General features: G+C 48.7%; 1 protein-coding gene across 4 annotated transcripts in view; it reads left to right on the forward strand.

Annotated features, from left to right (window-relative positions):
* rhbdf1a (rhomboid 5 homolog 1a (Drosophila)) overlaps window positions 1–16,388 on the forward strand; it is a 163,150-nt gene that overhangs the window by 113,153 nt on the left and 33,609 nt on the right. For all 4 annotated transcript variants that reach the window (XM_080206281.1, XM_080206282.1, XM_080206284.1 and 1 more), the window contains 5 exons: window positions 1,308–1,462; window positions 3,331–3,582; window positions 10,563–10,674; window positions 13,435–13,509; window positions 16,083–16,244. In XM_080206281.1, coding sequence (XP_080062407.1) covers window positions 1,308–1,462; window positions 3,331–3,582; window positions 10,563–10,674; window positions 13,435–13,509; window positions 16,083–16,244 — 756 coding nt within the window. The remainder of the gene's footprint in view (window positions 1–1,307; window positions 1,463–3,330; window positions 3,583–10,562; window positions 10,675–13,434; window positions 13,510–16,082; window positions 16,245–16,388) is intronic.

The raw sequence follows: 16,388 nt of genomic DNA on the forward strand, positions 1-16,388 counted from the left end.
ACTATTTGTTGGATTTTTTTTGCAGTGTTTAGCTGCAGGAGAATATATCAGTTCTCAGCTTTGTAGAATATCAGTTTCTTTAGAGAATGACATGCAGCTTTGCACTGTTTAATGTTGAATACTAATTAGCCAGTGCAGATAGCATGATTTAAGAGAATCCCCATTGCTCTGATATTGTCCTTATTTGATACACAATGATGGATAAACAAGACTGGATAAACAAGAGAAAACCTACGGAATGGAATGCTGAGGAAACTCTCATTGCCAAAGTTTATTTACTATTTATCTATCAGTCACAAGTCAGCTTGCATTAACGCTGCAGTGAAGTTACTGTGAAAATCCCCACACTCCAGCGCCTGTTGGGATACGCCGAGAGAGAATTTGGCACGGTCAGTCCATTTGACGGACGCGCATTTCAGATTTTGTGTGAGGAAACCGGAGAACCCGGAGGAAACCCATGCAGACACGGGGAGAATGTGCAGACTCTGCATAGACCCAAGCCGGGAATCGAACCTGGGTCCCTGGTGCTGTGAGGCAGCAATGCTAATCACTGGACCACTGCTCTGAGTGTTCTTTGATCGTTAGTTATCACAGAGTCCCAACAGTGCAGCAGAAAGCCATTTGGCCCATTGAGCTCAGAGAAACAACGATTCCCCACAACCCCCGGCTCTCTTCCCGTAACCCTACGCATTTACTCTGCTAATCTCCCCGAAGCTCAGGGGAAATTTAGCATGGCCAATCAAGCTAACCCGCACATCTTTGGAGTGTGGGAAGAAACCGGAGCAGCCGGAGGAAACCCACGCAGACACGTGGAGAATGTGCAAACTCCACACAGACAGTCACCCAAGCCAGGAATCGAACCCGGGTAATGATAGCAGATAGAGAAAACTCAATAATGCTTTGCAGTTGAAGAGATCATAATTTTTCGTCCATGAGAGTTTTCATTAGGAACGTCCTCACGAGACAGCTCTGGATTTTTTTGAGATTACTTGAGCAGCAGTATTTTTCAGGTGCTGAGTTGGGCGGAATGGGTTAAGCCTGAGATGAGCTGTTTATTGTGAGTTGAGTCCACACGTGGAAGCGACAAGACTCCGGTCTATCAAAACTCATCATTCTCATGCTGCAATATCTCCATCTAGTGGCATTGTGCAGCAAAGGGCAACCTCTTGTAACCCAACGAGAGAGGGATGTATACAGCTCATGACCGAATTCACGTTTAACAGTGATGGCTCGATTACGAGCAGAATTTAATGGTCTTAACCTCGCTGAGATGTTTGTCTCTTGAATTTGTAATTTCTTTTGGCCAGGAAGGAGTCCTCCCTGAAGAGTTGTCCACCTACCCTGACGAGGTGTTCGAACCTGCAGAGAGTGCGAAGGAGGCAGAGGCGAACTCTCTCGATCAGACTGACCTGACCGGCAGTGCCTTGGACAAGAGCGAGCTCGAAAGAAGTCACCTGATGCTGTAAGTCGCTCGCCTTCCACCGAGCCAGCAAAGAGTGGGCCCCCACAATGGGCGTCCTGCAGGGATTGACTTGTTGGGGAAAAGAGATGGTTAAAACCACATGACGTGAAGGTTGTATCAAGTCCTAATGTAGATAAACTCTCTGGTCTGGACGGCTGGTTGATGATGCAGAGTTGGGCCAACCGTGCGGGTTCAATTCCCGCACCAGCTGAGGTTATTTTGTGAAGACCCACCTTCCCCTTCTCGACCTTGCCCCTCGCCTGAGGTGTGGTGATCCTGGGGTTAAATGGCCACCAGTCAGTCCTCCCCCTCAAAGGGCAGAGCAGCCTGTGGTCACCTGGGATTATGGCGACCTTGGCGTTCAGTTCTCTGAAAATGCTTGTGGGTGAAATAAATCTGACTCCACTTTGATTTAGCTGAAGCGAGGGACAGGCAGAGAACAGCATTGAGTTGAGTGCACCAATTCTTATATTCAGCAGATTTATCTGTCTGATCAGCTGACCTTTTAGTATTCCTTCCAAAAACGAGTAGAAAACACCATGCAGTGTGGTTGATCCCACCCCCTCCTCTCTCAGGCACATAAAAGCTCAAAATTTACGATATTATCATAATTTTATTCCGTAGGAGGATTGGAGTCCTACGTTTAAAACGACACAGAGGTTATTCAGCCCATTGAGTCCATGCTGTCCCTCTGGAGAGCCGTGATAGTTCCTTTCCCCATGTTCCCTCCTTTGTACTCTGCAGACCCCTTCGATCTAAAGAATAACTTGCTACACGGCTTGCCTCTACCTCGTGCACTTCCCTCACTCTCAGGATCAGGAGCTGCTGTCTTCAATCCTGAGATCTTAGTATCGTAGAACAACTACAGCACAAACAGGCCCTTCGGCCCACAAGTTGGGCCGATCATATCCCTACCCCCGAAGCTCGCCTATAACCCTCAATCCTATTAAGCCCCATGTACTCATCCAGAAGTCTCTTAAAAGACCCTATCGAGTTCGCCTCCACCACCACCGACGGCAGCCGATTCCACTCACTCACCACCCTCTGAGTGAAAAACTTACCCCTGACATCTTCTCTGTACCCCTGTATCTTCTCGGCTCCCTGAGATTTTCCAGCAATGAGAACTTAGAGTCCCTGCATGGTTAGCAAACTCCGCTCAGACAGCGACCCCAGCTGGGAATCGATCCTGGGTCCGTGGCACTGAGGGGGCAGCAGCATGGTTAGCACTGCTGCCCCCTCAGTGCCAGGGACCCAGGTTCGATTCCCAGCTGGGGTCACTGTCTGTGCAGAGTTCTCCCCGTGTCTGTGTGGGTTTTCTCCGGGTGCTCTGGTTTCCTCCCACAGCCTGATAGACGTGCTGGTTAGGTGCATTGGTCATGCTAAATTCTCCCTCGGTGCACCTGAACAGGGGCCGGAGCGTGGCGACTAGAGGATTTTCACAGTAACTTCATTGCGGTGTTAATGTAAGCCGACTTGTGACAGTAAATAAAATGGACAGGAAAATAGTGGGAAAAAATTGTTTCAATAGCACATTTACACAAGGAAACTGGGTACATTAGAGTGCAGTAAGAAGTCTGACCACACCAGGTTTAAGTCCAACCGATTTATTTCAGAGTAAACTCACTAGCTTTCGAGGATACCCTCTTCATCAGGTGAATGTTAACCCCGAAAGCTTGTGAGTTTACTATCGAATAAACCTGTTGGACTTTAACCTGGTGTTGTCAGACTTCTCGCTGTGTTGACCCCAGTCCAACGCCGGCATCTCCACATCGTACATGAGAGTGGTCAAGGGTAGTCATTCACAGTCATCGTGAACATGTTTAAACTTGTCAATGTTTGACAAAGCCTTCCTCGTTTTCTTTCCTCAGCCCGTTGGAACGGGGCTGGCGGAAGCAGAAAGAAGGGGCACCGGCCCAGCCCAAGGTGCGCTTACGGCAGGAGGTGGTGAGTGTGAGTGGCCAGAGGAGAGGCCAGCGCATTGCCATCCCTGTGAAGAAACTACTGGCCAAGGAAAAGCGACCCTACGGACTGGGGATGGTGGGAAAGCTGACGAATCGAACGTACCGCAAGCGGATTGACAGCTACGTGAAGAAACAAATAGATAACATGGACGATCACCGGTAAGAATTGTACTCCAGTGTGAATTCGGAAACTTCCTGAGCGTTACTTAGGAACAGCACCTTCCTGGACGTTTTAACTCTCTTTCATGAGAAATTTGCTTGAAGGCAAGAAGGCGAATGGGATGCCGGCCTTTATAGCGAGGGGGATAGAATATAAAAGCAGGGAGGTCTTGCTGCAACTGTACAGGGCACTGGTGAGGCCGCAGCTGGAGTACTGTGTGCAGTTTTGGTCGCCGCACTCGAGGAAGGATATATTGGCCTTGGAGGGAGTGCAGAGGAGGTTCACCAGGCTGATACCGGAGATGAGGGGGTTAGCTTATGAAGAGAGACTGAATAGACTGGGTCTGTAGAGTTGAGAAGGCTGAGGGGGGATCTTATAGAGACTGACAAGATAATGAAGGAGATGGATAGGGTGGAGGTAGAGAGATTCTTCCTGCTTAGAAAGGATAGCAGGACTAGAGGGCACAGCCTCAAGATAAGGGGGGGGAGCAGTTTAGATCGGAGTTGAGGAGGAACTTCTTCACTCAAAGGGTGGTGAATCTCTGGAATTCTCTACCCGTTGATGTGGTGGAGGCTGCCTCGCTGAATATATTTAAGTCACGGGTAGATAGGTTTCTGATAGACAGGGGAATTAAGGGTTATGGGGAGAAAGTGGGAAAGTGGAACTGATCCACTTCAGATCAGCCATGATCTTATTGAATGGCGGGGCAGGCTCGAAGGGCTAGATGGCCGACTCCTGCTCCTATTTCTTATGTTCTTATGTTGGATGTCTCTATTGCTGACATTTTGGGGCACTATTTAAAGTACCAGTGACCATTCCTCCTTTTTAATTCATTGTGCCATTTGTGATAACGGCTCGATAGGCACTGGATTAGCTCTTCCACCAAACTCAAGAATTTAACTTTCATGCGTGGACCTGGACAGTAATTACAGCAAATTAAAGTCACAGAGGTTTAAAGCATGGGAACAGGCCCTTCAGCCCCACTTGTCCATGCTGCCCCTTTTATTTTATAACCACCATGCTCGTCCCAATTGCCTGCATTTGGCCCATGTCCCTTTATACCCATGTAACTGTCCAAACACTTTTAAAAAGACAAAATTGTACCCACCTCCAGCAGCTTGTTCCAGACACTCACCATCCTCTGTGTGGGGGGGGCAAAAAAAGTGTCCCTCTGGACACTTGTGTACCTCTCCCCTCTCAGCTTAAACCTCCATTTAAACATGGCAGCCCAGTGTGACCCTGTCTTTGCCCAGTGGCCAAGCACGGCATATCTCACAGAGAATATTGCTAAAAACAGGAGCCCCAGCCAACCTCCCTCCCTGCTCTCCTGCCCGGACCACTTGTTACAGTGCACAAGGAGGCCATTTGGCCCATTGTGTCTCTGCTAACCCTTCAAACAAGCGCCTCCCCTGATACCATTCCCCTGCCTTCTCCCCATAACCCAACACATTGTTCCTTTCTGTGAACAGTCTCATTCCCTTCTGAATGCTGGCCTTCATAGCGAGGGGGATTGAATATAAAAGTAGGGAGGTCTTGCTGCAGCTGTATAGGGCATTGGTGAGGCCGCAGCTGGAGTACTGTGTGCAGTTTTGGGCGCCGCACTTACGCAAGGATATTTTGGCCCTGGAGGGAGTGCAGAGGAGGTTTACTAGGCTGATACCGGAGTTGAGGGGGTTGAGCTATGAGGAGAGGCTGAATAAACTAGGCTTGTACTCGTTAGAGTTTAGAAGAATGAGGGGAGATCTCATTGAGACATATAAGATGATGAATGGGATGGATAGGATAGAGGTGGAGAGACTCTTCCCGCTCAGAAAGGACAGTAGGACTAGGGGGCACAGCCTCAAGATAAAGGGGAGGCGGTTTAGAACGGAGTTGAGGAGGAACTTCTTCACTCAAAGGGTGGTGAATCTCTGGAATTCTCTGCCCGTTGAAGTGGTGGAGGCTACCTCGCTAAATATTTTTAAGAAGCGGGTTGATGGGTTCTTGATAAGAGAGGGGATTAAGGGTTATGGGGAGAGGGCGGGAATGTGGAACTGAGCCACAACAGATCAGCCATGAGCTTATTGAATGGCGGGGCAGGCTCGAAGGGCTAGATGGCCTACTCCTGCTCCTATTTCTTATGTTCTTATGAATGTTTCAACTGAATCTGCCTCCCCCACAAAGCCAGCACTGTCTCCCAAACACTGGCTCTGTGAAGAAGTTTCTCCTCGTATCATTGTCGCTTCTTTAACTTTAAATCCGTGCCCTCTCACTCCAGATGCTTGCATGAGCGGGAGCAGTTTCTCGCTGTCTCCTCTGTCCAGATCCCTCATGATTTTGAATATCTCTGTCAAGTCTCCTCTCAGCTTTCTTCCCTCTGAGGAAAACAGTCCCAACTTCTCCAATCATTCTTCAGAACTGAAATTCCTCATCCCTGGAACCATTCCGCGAATCATTTCCGCACTCACGCCGATACTTTCACATCCAGCGGGGTGGCAGTGCTGTTTCACAGCTCCAGGTATCCCAGGCTCCTTTCCGGCCTCGGATCACTGCCTACGTGGCATTGGCACGTTCTCACCGTGTCTACATGGGTTTCTTCCGGGTGCGTCAATTTCCTCCCACAGTCCAAAGATGTGCAGGTTGCTTTGCCAAGCTAAATTGACCCTTAATGTGGTGTATCTGTGAAGTTATGGGGGTAGGATTGCTGTCAATGCAGACTCGATGGGCTGAATGGCCTCTTTCTGCACATTAAGGGTTCTCAGATCTTTCCTGCTCCAGTGTCCCAGCCTGTTGTTTGACTCGAGCAGTGCAGCCAGCTCGGAGAATCACCCTCCCCACCCAGTCTCTCTGCTCCTGCAGTCTTGAGAATTTACCCTTTATTTTCTACGGTCGGTTGGTAATTGTAGGATTTGTCTTGTCTCTGGCTGACACTCGGGATGAAACCTGGATTGAACCCGGGTCCCTGGCGCTGTGAGGCAGCAGTGCTGACCCACTGTACCACCGTGCCACTGGGATTGAACCTGGATCCCTGGCTGTGAGGCGGCAGTGCTGACCCGCTGTACCACCGTGCCACTGGGATTGAACCCGGGTCCCTGGCGCTGTGAGGCAGCAGTGCTAACCCACTGTACCACCGTGCCGCTGGGATTGAACCCGGGTCCCTGGCGCTGTGAGGCAGCAGTGCTAACCCACTGGACCACCGTGCCACTGGGATTGAACCTGGATCCCTGGCTGTGAGGCAGCAGTGCTGACCCGCTGTACCACCGTGCCGCTGGGATTGAACCCGGGTCCCTGGCGCTGTGAGGCAGCAGTGCTGACCCACTGTACCACCGTGCCACTGGGATTGAACCTGGATCCCTGGCTGTGAGGCAGCAGTGCTGACCCGCTGTACCACCGTGCCGCTGGGATTGAACCCGGGTCCCTGGCGCTGTGAGGCAGCAGTGCTGACCCACTGTACCACCGTGCCACTGGGATTGAACCTGGATCCCTGGCTGTGAGGCAGCAGTGCTGACCCGCTGTACCACCGTGCCGCTGGGATTGAACCCAGGTCCCTGGCGCTGTGAGGCAGCAGTGCTATCCCACTGGACCACAGTGCCGCTGGGATTGAACCCGGGTCCCTGGCGCTGTGAGGCAGTGGGGCTCCCACTGCTGCTTCACAGCTCCAGGGACCTGGGTTCGATTCCCGGCTCGGGTCACTGTCTGTGTGGAATTTCCTCTGGGTGCTCCGGTTTCCTCCCACAGTCCAAAGATGTGTGGGTTAGGTTGATTGGCCGTGCTAAAATTGCCCCTAAGTGTCCTGGGGTGTGTAGGTTAGAGGGATTAGTGGGTAAATGTATCGGGGTGTGGGGATAGGGCCTGGGTGGGATTGTGTTCGGTGCAGACTCGATGGGCCGAAGGGCCTCTTTCTGCACTGTAGGGTTCTATGTTCTGTGTCAAATGGGCGGATAAGTGGCGGATGGAATTCAACTCTGAAAGATGTGAGGTGGTGCACTTTGGAAGGAGTAATTTGACAAGGAGGTACTCAATGGTAGGGAAAGAAAAATACAATACAGTACAGCACAGGAAACAGGCCCTTCGGCCCTCCAAGCCTGCACCGCTCATTGGTCCAACTAGACCATGCGTTTGTATCCCTCCATTCCCAGTCTGCTCATGTGGCTATCCGGATAAGTCTTAAACGATCCCAGCGTGTCCACCTCCACCACCCTACTTGGCAGCGCATTCCAGGCCCCCACCACCCTCTGTGTAAAATACGTCCCTCTGAGATCTGAGTTAAACCTCACCCCTCTCACCTTGAACTAGGGAGTTCTGTGGCACAAAGGGACCCTGATATGTTTGTCCACCGGTCTCTGAAGATGGAAGGGCATGTTAGTAGGGTGGTGAAAAAGGCTTGTGTTTATCACTCGAGACATCGATTACAAAGGCAGGGAAGTCATGCTGGAGTTGTATCGAACTGTGGTGAGACCGCAGCTAGAGAACTGATTGCCACATTATCGGAAGGATGTGATTGCGCTGGAGGGGGTGCAGAGGAGATGCACCAGGATGCTGCCTGGGATGGAACATTTAAGTTATGAAGAGAGGTTGGGTAGGCTTGAGCTGTTTTCATTGGAGCAGAGAAGACTGAGGGATGGCCTGATTGATAATGAGGGACACGGACAGAGTGGATAAGGAGTGTCTGTTCCCCTTAGTTGAAGGGTCAGTCACGAGGGGACAGAGGTTCAAAGTGAGGGGCAGGAGGCTTTAACGGGGGCTTTTTACCCAAAGGGTGGTGACGGTCTGGAATGTGCTGCCTGGGAGGGTGATAGAGGCGGGTTGTCTCACACGCTTTAAAAAATACCTGGATGAGCACTTGGCACATCTTAACATTTCAGGGCTATGGGCCAAGTGCTGGCAGATGGGATTGGATGGGAGTTCAGTTGTTTCTAATGTGATAGCATAGACTCGATGGGCTGAAGGGTGGCACGGTAGCACAGTGGTTAGCGCTGCTGCTTCACAGCTCCAGGGTCCTGGGTTCGATTCTGTGTGGAGTTTGCACATTCTCCTCGTGTCTGCATGGGTTTCCTCTGGGTACTCCAGCTTCCTCCCACGGTCCAAAGTTGTGGAGGTTAGGTTGATTGGCTGTGCTAAAGATTGCCCCTTAGAGTCCTGAGATGCGTAGATGAGAAAGATTAGAGGGTAAATGTGAAAGGATATGAGGGTTGCGACTGGGTGGGATTGTGGTCGGTGCCAACTCGACGGGCCAAATGGCCTCTCTGCACTGCAGGGGTTCTATTATTCTGCGCGGTATGATTCTCTGGTCGCTGATTGACCCGAGAGTAGACTTTCTGTTTAAAGTGCTGAGTTTTGTACAGCTGTATTAACAAAACTGATCAGGTGGCCAAGCCAAGGGGTATTTGTAATACAATTATTATTTTGAAATGATGTTATAAAATGCTGGGATGATGCAGGGTTATATGTTTGGTGCAATGTAAATGAGTGAAAATATAAGGGGGGAGAAAAGTGTTGAAAACATCCTTAAAAACAGTGCAATTTAGAATGCAGTTTACCCCAAGAGAGCTGTGCGTGAATCAGAATTTCTTAGCTGCTGTTTTGGATTTTCAGTAAAGAAGATTCAGATATACTTGAGTTTTGAATATATTTAGCTGATCTCGTCTGCTGTCAACATTTAGGGTTAAATGGTTGGTATCGTTCATGCAGTCCTCGTTACAAAATCGATCCCTCAGTTACATAAGACTCAGTGCAGAAATTTGATTCCCCTGCATTATATGGGGGGAAAATATGCTACCTTTTTAAAACTTGACGTCCTGAAACGGAATAAAGTTGAGCGTGCATCCAAACAGGCGCAGAACAGTGTCATTGTTCATTGAGAAAGATGATTGCAATCTGGACTCAGTAGACTTTTTCTGAGACCGTTGAGAATGTCCATTTGAGGGAGCGTCGCAGCAGAAAGGTTAAAAGAATCAAATTGACATGATCCGGAATTCCCCGGCTATTCCCGTTTATTATCCTGGGCATGCTGCGTGTTTTGTTGGCCCTCGAGGAGACAGCTGGTCTGGAAGGCTTGGAGCCTTCAGGAATTTTAAAACTGTGCTTGTGTTGTCATTCGTACAGTTTTGTAATGTATCAGATGGGCTTCATGTGACACATAGAACACACAGGCGTCAGTATTTAACATCCCCCCCCCCCCACCATCACCCCCAGCCCAGCCAACCTTGTCCCACCCCCACGGAGGTTTGGGATGGTTAAAAATATAAAAATGGGGAATGCATTCGCAGCCTACAGCCCACAATGTGACTGGAGGCTTAATTTAAATTTAACAATCGCTGTGCGGGTCTCCTTGTAATCAGACCACCCAACAACAGGGCGTAAGTGTGTCAGCTACAGCCCACCTTCTCTGTCAATACTAGGACTGTGAATTACCTTGTGGAGAGACTAAATTTTACGACAAAGGCAAATTACTGTGGAATCAAACAAAAACAGAAGAATGCTGGAAAATCTCAGCAGGTCTGACAGCATCTGTGGAGAGAGAGAACACAGTAAGAAGTCTGACCACACCAGGTTTAAGTCCAATTGATTTATTTGATAGTAAACTCACAAGCTTTCGGGATTTGCCCTTTCGTCAGGCGAATGGAGAGTTCGCCTGGCGAAGGGGCGAACCTCGAAAGCTTGCGAGTTCACTATCAAATAAATTGGTTGGACTTAAACCTGGTGTTGTCAGACTTCTTACTGTGTTTACCCCAGTCCAACGCCGGCACCTCCACATCAAGACAGAGAATAGAGCCAATGTTTCAAGTCTAAGAAAGTCTCAGAGATGAAGGGTTGCCTGGACTGGAAACATTGACTCCATTCTCTCCCCACAGATGCTGTCAGACCTGCTGAGATTTTCCAGCATTTTTCTGTTTTCGTTGTGGGTAAGTTCTACATGAACTGGATTGTGAAATGCTGAAACGATGAGTTCAGTGCAAATTGATAGATCGCTAACAGTGGCTCCCTTTTCCTTTTACAGACCATTTTTCACGTACTGGATTACATTTGTTCACATATTGATCACAATCCTAGCAGTGTGTATCTATGGAATTGCTCCAATAGGATTTTCTCAACATGAAACTGTCGATTCAGTAAGTAACAGATCAAACACAAAGCAATCTCTGACATACCCAGCACCAGCTCCTAATTCTCAGAGGCCGTTTGTTTTTGGGTGACCACGTATTATGTTTTGTTGAAAAAAAAGTTCACATCTATACGGTTTGTTAAACTGCATAAATATTTTGTTACACTCCAATTATTTGGACTGTTTAATATTCGCCTCTAATCATGAGTCTTTGGTGTTTATTTGTTCCTTGTAAAATGAAGTACAGCTGTGTTTTTAATGCAACATCTCATTAATTAGGACTGGAAGCAATGATTATTTTTCCTGTCCCCCGCATCTGTCAACATATTTAAACAAATTGACTAACAGGTCACAGCAAATTACATTGAAGGAGTTCCGCATAATATTTGACATGCCTCAACAATGTTTACCCCGATGGTTTCCACGCACAGGTCTCTGTTAAAATTAGCAGGAATTTGCAGTCACATCCGTCCCCAGTCCAGAAATCCCCACCCAAGGTCAGTCAATCATAGAATTCCTACAGTGCAGAGGGAGGCCATTCTGCCCATCGGTGCACAACCCCACCCAGGTCCTATTCCCGTAGCCCCACATATTGACCCAAGCTAATCCACCTGACACACAGGGACAATTTAGCATAGCCAATCCGCCTCACCCGCACATCTTCGGACTTGAAACCGGAGCATCTGGAGGGAAACCCACGCAGACACGAGGAGGATGTGCAAACCCGAAACTTTAAAATGTTCCGTCAAATTTTCCCTCCCCGCCCACAGTGGTTCTCACGTCACGTGGGACTGGAAAATTTACTCCAAGATGTCTCATTTCTTTGATCCCTCAGCCATTTACAGTTTGTTAGGAAAGCAAGTTTAATAATATTTAATACGTGAACGGGAAGGGTTTAATATTCCTCTTCCAACAATACCTGAATTTGTATAATGCAGCTTCAAGACAGATTTCTTTCACTGCCCTGCCAGGCGGCGATAGGGAAGCGGGACTGGAAATCGAACGAATAACATTGAATCATAGAATCCCTACAGTGCAGGAGGAGGCCATTTGGCCTGTCAAGTCTGTACCGACCACAATCCCACCCAGGCCCTGTCCCCGTAACCCCATGCATTTGCCCTGCTAATCCCCCTGATCCTAAGGAACAGCTGAGCATGGCCAATCCACCTAACCCGCCCATCTTTGGGCTGTGGGGGAATGGAGGAAACCCATGCAGACATGGTGAGAATGTGCAGATTCCCCACAGACAGGTACCCAAGCTGGGGATTGAACCCGGGCCCCTGGTGTGCTGTGAGGCAGCAGCGCGAGCGACTGTGCCACCGTGCTGCCACTCCTGGAGACCACTGGGGAGAGAGGTTGTGGCGACTGTGTGGTAGTTGTGGGAAGCCCTTTGAAGCCTCAGCTCAGTCCCAAGTCTAAAAGGAAACCTTTAAGGAGTTCTTGGGGACTATTCTGCCCCTTAGCACAAGAACGGGCAAGAATTAGGAGCGGGAGTAGGCCTCTCGGGCCTGCTGTTCCATTCGATATCTTGGAATCCCTTCATCGAGTAGGATCGTTGAATCCTTACAGTGCAGAAGGAGGCCATTCAGCCCATCGAGCCTGCACTGACCACAATCCCACCCAGGCCCTATTCCCGTAACCCTACATATTTACCCTGTTAACCCCTTAGCGTGGCCAATCAACCTAACCCGTACATCTTTGGACTGTGGGAGGAAACCGGAGCACCCGGAGGAAACCCACGCAGACACAGGGAGAATGTGCAAACTCCACACAGTGCCCCAAAGCAGGGAATCGAACCCAGGTCCCTGGACTCGAAGTGCTAACCATTGCGCCGCCTGATCACAGTTGGTCTGATTGTGTCTCTGCTTTCCTTCGCCCCAACATTCCCCTTCACTGAGCTAACCCGGCCTTGATCATTTTCAATAACTCAGACGTCACTGCTGTCTGGAGAAAAAACTCCCAGATTCTAACAACCCACTAAGAGAAGAAATTGTCCATATCTCTTTCAAAAGATGTGCAGGTTAGGTGGATTGGCCGTGCTAAATTTCAAATTTATTTAATTATTAGTCATAAATGAGGCTTACGTTAACACTACGATGAAGTAAGTGCGAAATTCCCCTTGTCACCAGAGTCTGGCGCCTATTTGGATCAATGCACCCTAACCAGAAAGTGGAAGGAAACTGGAGCACCCCAAGAAAACCCACACAGACACGGGGAGAATGTACAAACTCTGCACAAACAGTGACCCGAGCCGGGAATCGAACCCAGGTCCCTGTTACTGTGAGGCAGCAGTGCTAACCACTGTGCCACCGTGCTGCCCTTATTGCACTTCAGTGCAGGTTCAGGTTGATTGGCCGTGCTAAATTGCTCCTTAGTGCCCCAAGATGTGTCGATTCTGTGGATTAGAGCAGGAAATATGCGTGGATGCGGGAATAGGGCCACGGTAAGATGCTCTATCAGAGAGTCAGTACAGACTCGATGGGCCGAATGGCACTGTCGGGGATTCTCTGATTCAATTTGGTTTGCAGAACCATTGTACCTTTCAGTCTTGTGGGGGGACGGTGGAAGATAGCTTGTGGTGGCTGACAAAACCACTCCTTCCCCCACACCAGAACCCTTCCACTGGTGTCAGACCCAACCCACAGTCCAGCTTCATGTCTCTGGTGAACCGCAGCCGTCTCGTTGATTGTGTTCTCACTCTGACGCGCGTCTGATTTTGCTTCACATTTGTTATCGTGGATTTAATCATTCTCATTTGCTTTCACAGATTTTAAGAAATAAAGGTGTCTATGAAAATGTTAAATTTGTGCAGCAAGAAAATTTCTGGATTGGACCAAACTCTGTGAGTGAGTTTGAATTCTGTTTAGAAGCTTTTTGTTGAATTTCTTTGAGTAGCATTGGAATTAAAACCATGGTTAATCTCTGGAGTGTGTATACAGCTTTTTAAATAATATTCAGTTTATCTATCTTGGATTTGGTCATTTCTGCTCCTGAATTTCCGTGCATAGAGAACGGCTTGAAAGTTCAGCCGTCTGTCAGGTGCTAAATGACTCTGTGAACCAGCAGGCAGGACGCACACCCCAGTAAATGTGCTGCTCACCATGGTGGGAAAGAACACAAGAAACAGGAGCAGGAGTCGGCCATCTAGCCCCTCGAGCCTGCCCCGCCATTCAATAAGATCATGGCTGATCTGAAGTGGATCAGTTCCACTTTCCCGCTTTCTCCCCATAACCCTTAATTCCCCTGTCCATCAGAAATCTATCTACCCGTGACTTAAATATATTCAGCGAGGTAGCCTCCACCACTTCAACGGGCAGAGAATTCCAGAGATTCACCACCCTTTGAGTGAAGAAGTTCCTCCTCAACTCCGATCTAAACTGGCCCCCCCTTATCTTGAGGCTGTGCCCTCTAGTCCTGCTGTCCTTTCTGAGTGGGAAGAATCTCTCTACCTCTATCCTATCCATCCCCTTCATTATCTTATATCTCTCTGTAAGATCCCCCCTCAGCCTTCTGAACTCCAACGAGTACAGACCCAGTCTATTTAGTCTCTCTTCATAGTCCAACCCCCTCATCTCCGGTATCAGCCTAGTGAACCTCCTCTGCACTCCCTCCAAGGCCAAAATATGCTTGCACAAGTGTGGCGACCAAAACTGCACACAGTACTCCAGCTGCGGCCTCACCAGTGCCCTGTACAGTTGCAGCAAGACCTCCCTGCTTTTATATTCAATCCCCTTCGCTAGAGGGTAGTGACCAGAGGGTGGTGAATCTTTGGAATTCTCTGCCCGTTGAAGTGGTGGAGCCTACCTCGTTGAATATATTTAAGTCACGGGTAGATAGATTTCTGATAGACAGGGGAATTAAGGGTTATGGGGAGAAAGCGGGTAAGTGGAACTGATCCACTTCAGATCAGCCATGATCTTATTGAATGGCGGGGCAGGCTCGAAGGGCTAGATGGCCGACTCCTGCTCCTATTTCTTATGTTCTTATCACCAAGGATTGGGCTTTCAGTTTCCCTGCTTGAAACCCCTGCTTCAACCCCTCACAAATATAAATTAGAGCATGTTTGAGCTATACCACCACCCACCCTGCTCTGTAATCATATATTAATGCACTATATTCGTGCACTGTAATAATACACTGTAATCAGACTGATGCACTGCAGTCCCCACGCTGTGACCCCACACTCCATTGTAAATTGTTGCTTGTAAATTAGTCTGAAAATTCAATTTAGTGCCTGCGGGACGTTCAGCTCAGAGAAGCTTGAGTGTATTTTTGATGCATTTGATGAAAGCGTACACCTCATTGCTTCCCCCCCCATAGTCCATACTCATCACTGGAAATTTACTCCACCGCCCTCTTAGCTTTGTTTTCCGATGAGTAGCAGTATTTTATCGTGACTCACTTCTGGGTGCTGGAAATGACGTGCAGTCACTGGGAGGGCCCTGAAAGGACACGTTCACACAATGTGCCTTTTTGTTTTGAATCGACCAAAACCTTGGAGGGAGCCATTCCCTGGTTCATTCCCCAATCTGGACCAATCATAGACTTGCCTGTCTTGAATTGAAGCAAAAACTTGGCGGTTAACTGTTGCATGGTGCATTTTGAGCGGCAGCAACACTTATCGCAGACCAGAGTCCACTGGTTAACCAATGAGCATGCACTTTTCATAAAGTATAAATTCTGGCTCCCTTTGAGATTTTGATATTCTGATGAGTGCAAGGTGAAAAACTTTGAAAGCTTGTTTTATCTTCAATAGTACTGTTTTATTTCTTCAAACCCTAACCACTAGCTCTTAACTGCCAAGTGTGCAGGGGAAACAAGAACGTTATCACAAGCTGGTTTGGCCAGTGCGATTTAAATCTTGTAATATTCTGTCCAAGACACAGTGCGAAGCTGTAACGAGTGCTTGCATATGCTGAGAAGCAAAGGTGATCACCTTATTCTCCCTCACATTGCATGTTGGTCTGTGTAACTCAACGATCTTGCATGCCACACTCAAAACGGACACTGTTGTGTCCCTCACAGATACTCCCGCTCCACTGAATTAATGATTAAATGGGGCTTTTGATTGATTCTTCCATCATAGAATCCCTACGGTGCAGAAGGAGGAGGCCACTCAGCCCATCAAGCCTGCACCGACCACAATCCCACCCATGCCCTATTCCTGTAACCCTGTGCACTGACACTAAGGGGCAATTTAGCATGGCCAATGCATCTTCACCCACACATCTTAGGACTGTGGGAAGAAACAGGAGCACCCAGCCGAAACCCACACAGACACTGGGAGAATGTGCAGACTCCGCACAGACAGTGACCCAAGCCAAGAATTGAACCTGGGCCCCTGGCGCTGTGAGGCAACAGTGCGAACCCCTGTGCCACCGTGCCTCCCCCATGACCATGTTCTTCCTGTTGCAGGAAGCCTTAATTCACCTTGGAGCAAAGTTCTCACCTTGTATGAGGCAAGACCAGCAAGTCCATGAATTAATTACACTGAAAAGAGACGAGGAGAATAAATCAGCCTGCTGTGTACGAAACGACAAGTCAGGATGTGTTCAAACCTCGGAGAAAGAGTGCTCGGTAAGAACGTGTTTGCCTGCAAACTGTCTAAATCCCAAAGTTACAAAGGATGCTGCCTCTTCTGCCCGGTTATTGCACAGTTTGAGGCCTTTCAGAGCAGAGGCAGGTTTAATGTGAACGAGCTACAAGTGGTGCTCCAGTCAG

Source organism: Carcharhinus amblyrhynchos, chromosome 18, assembly GCF_965287045.1.
Source record: "Carcharhinus amblyrhynchos chromosome 18, sCarAmb.v2.hapA, whole genome shotgun sequence".
Classification (NCBI taxonomy): Eukaryota; Metazoa; Chordata; class Chondrichthyes; order Carcharhiniformes; family Carcharhinidae; genus Carcharhinus; species Carcharhinus amblyrhynchos.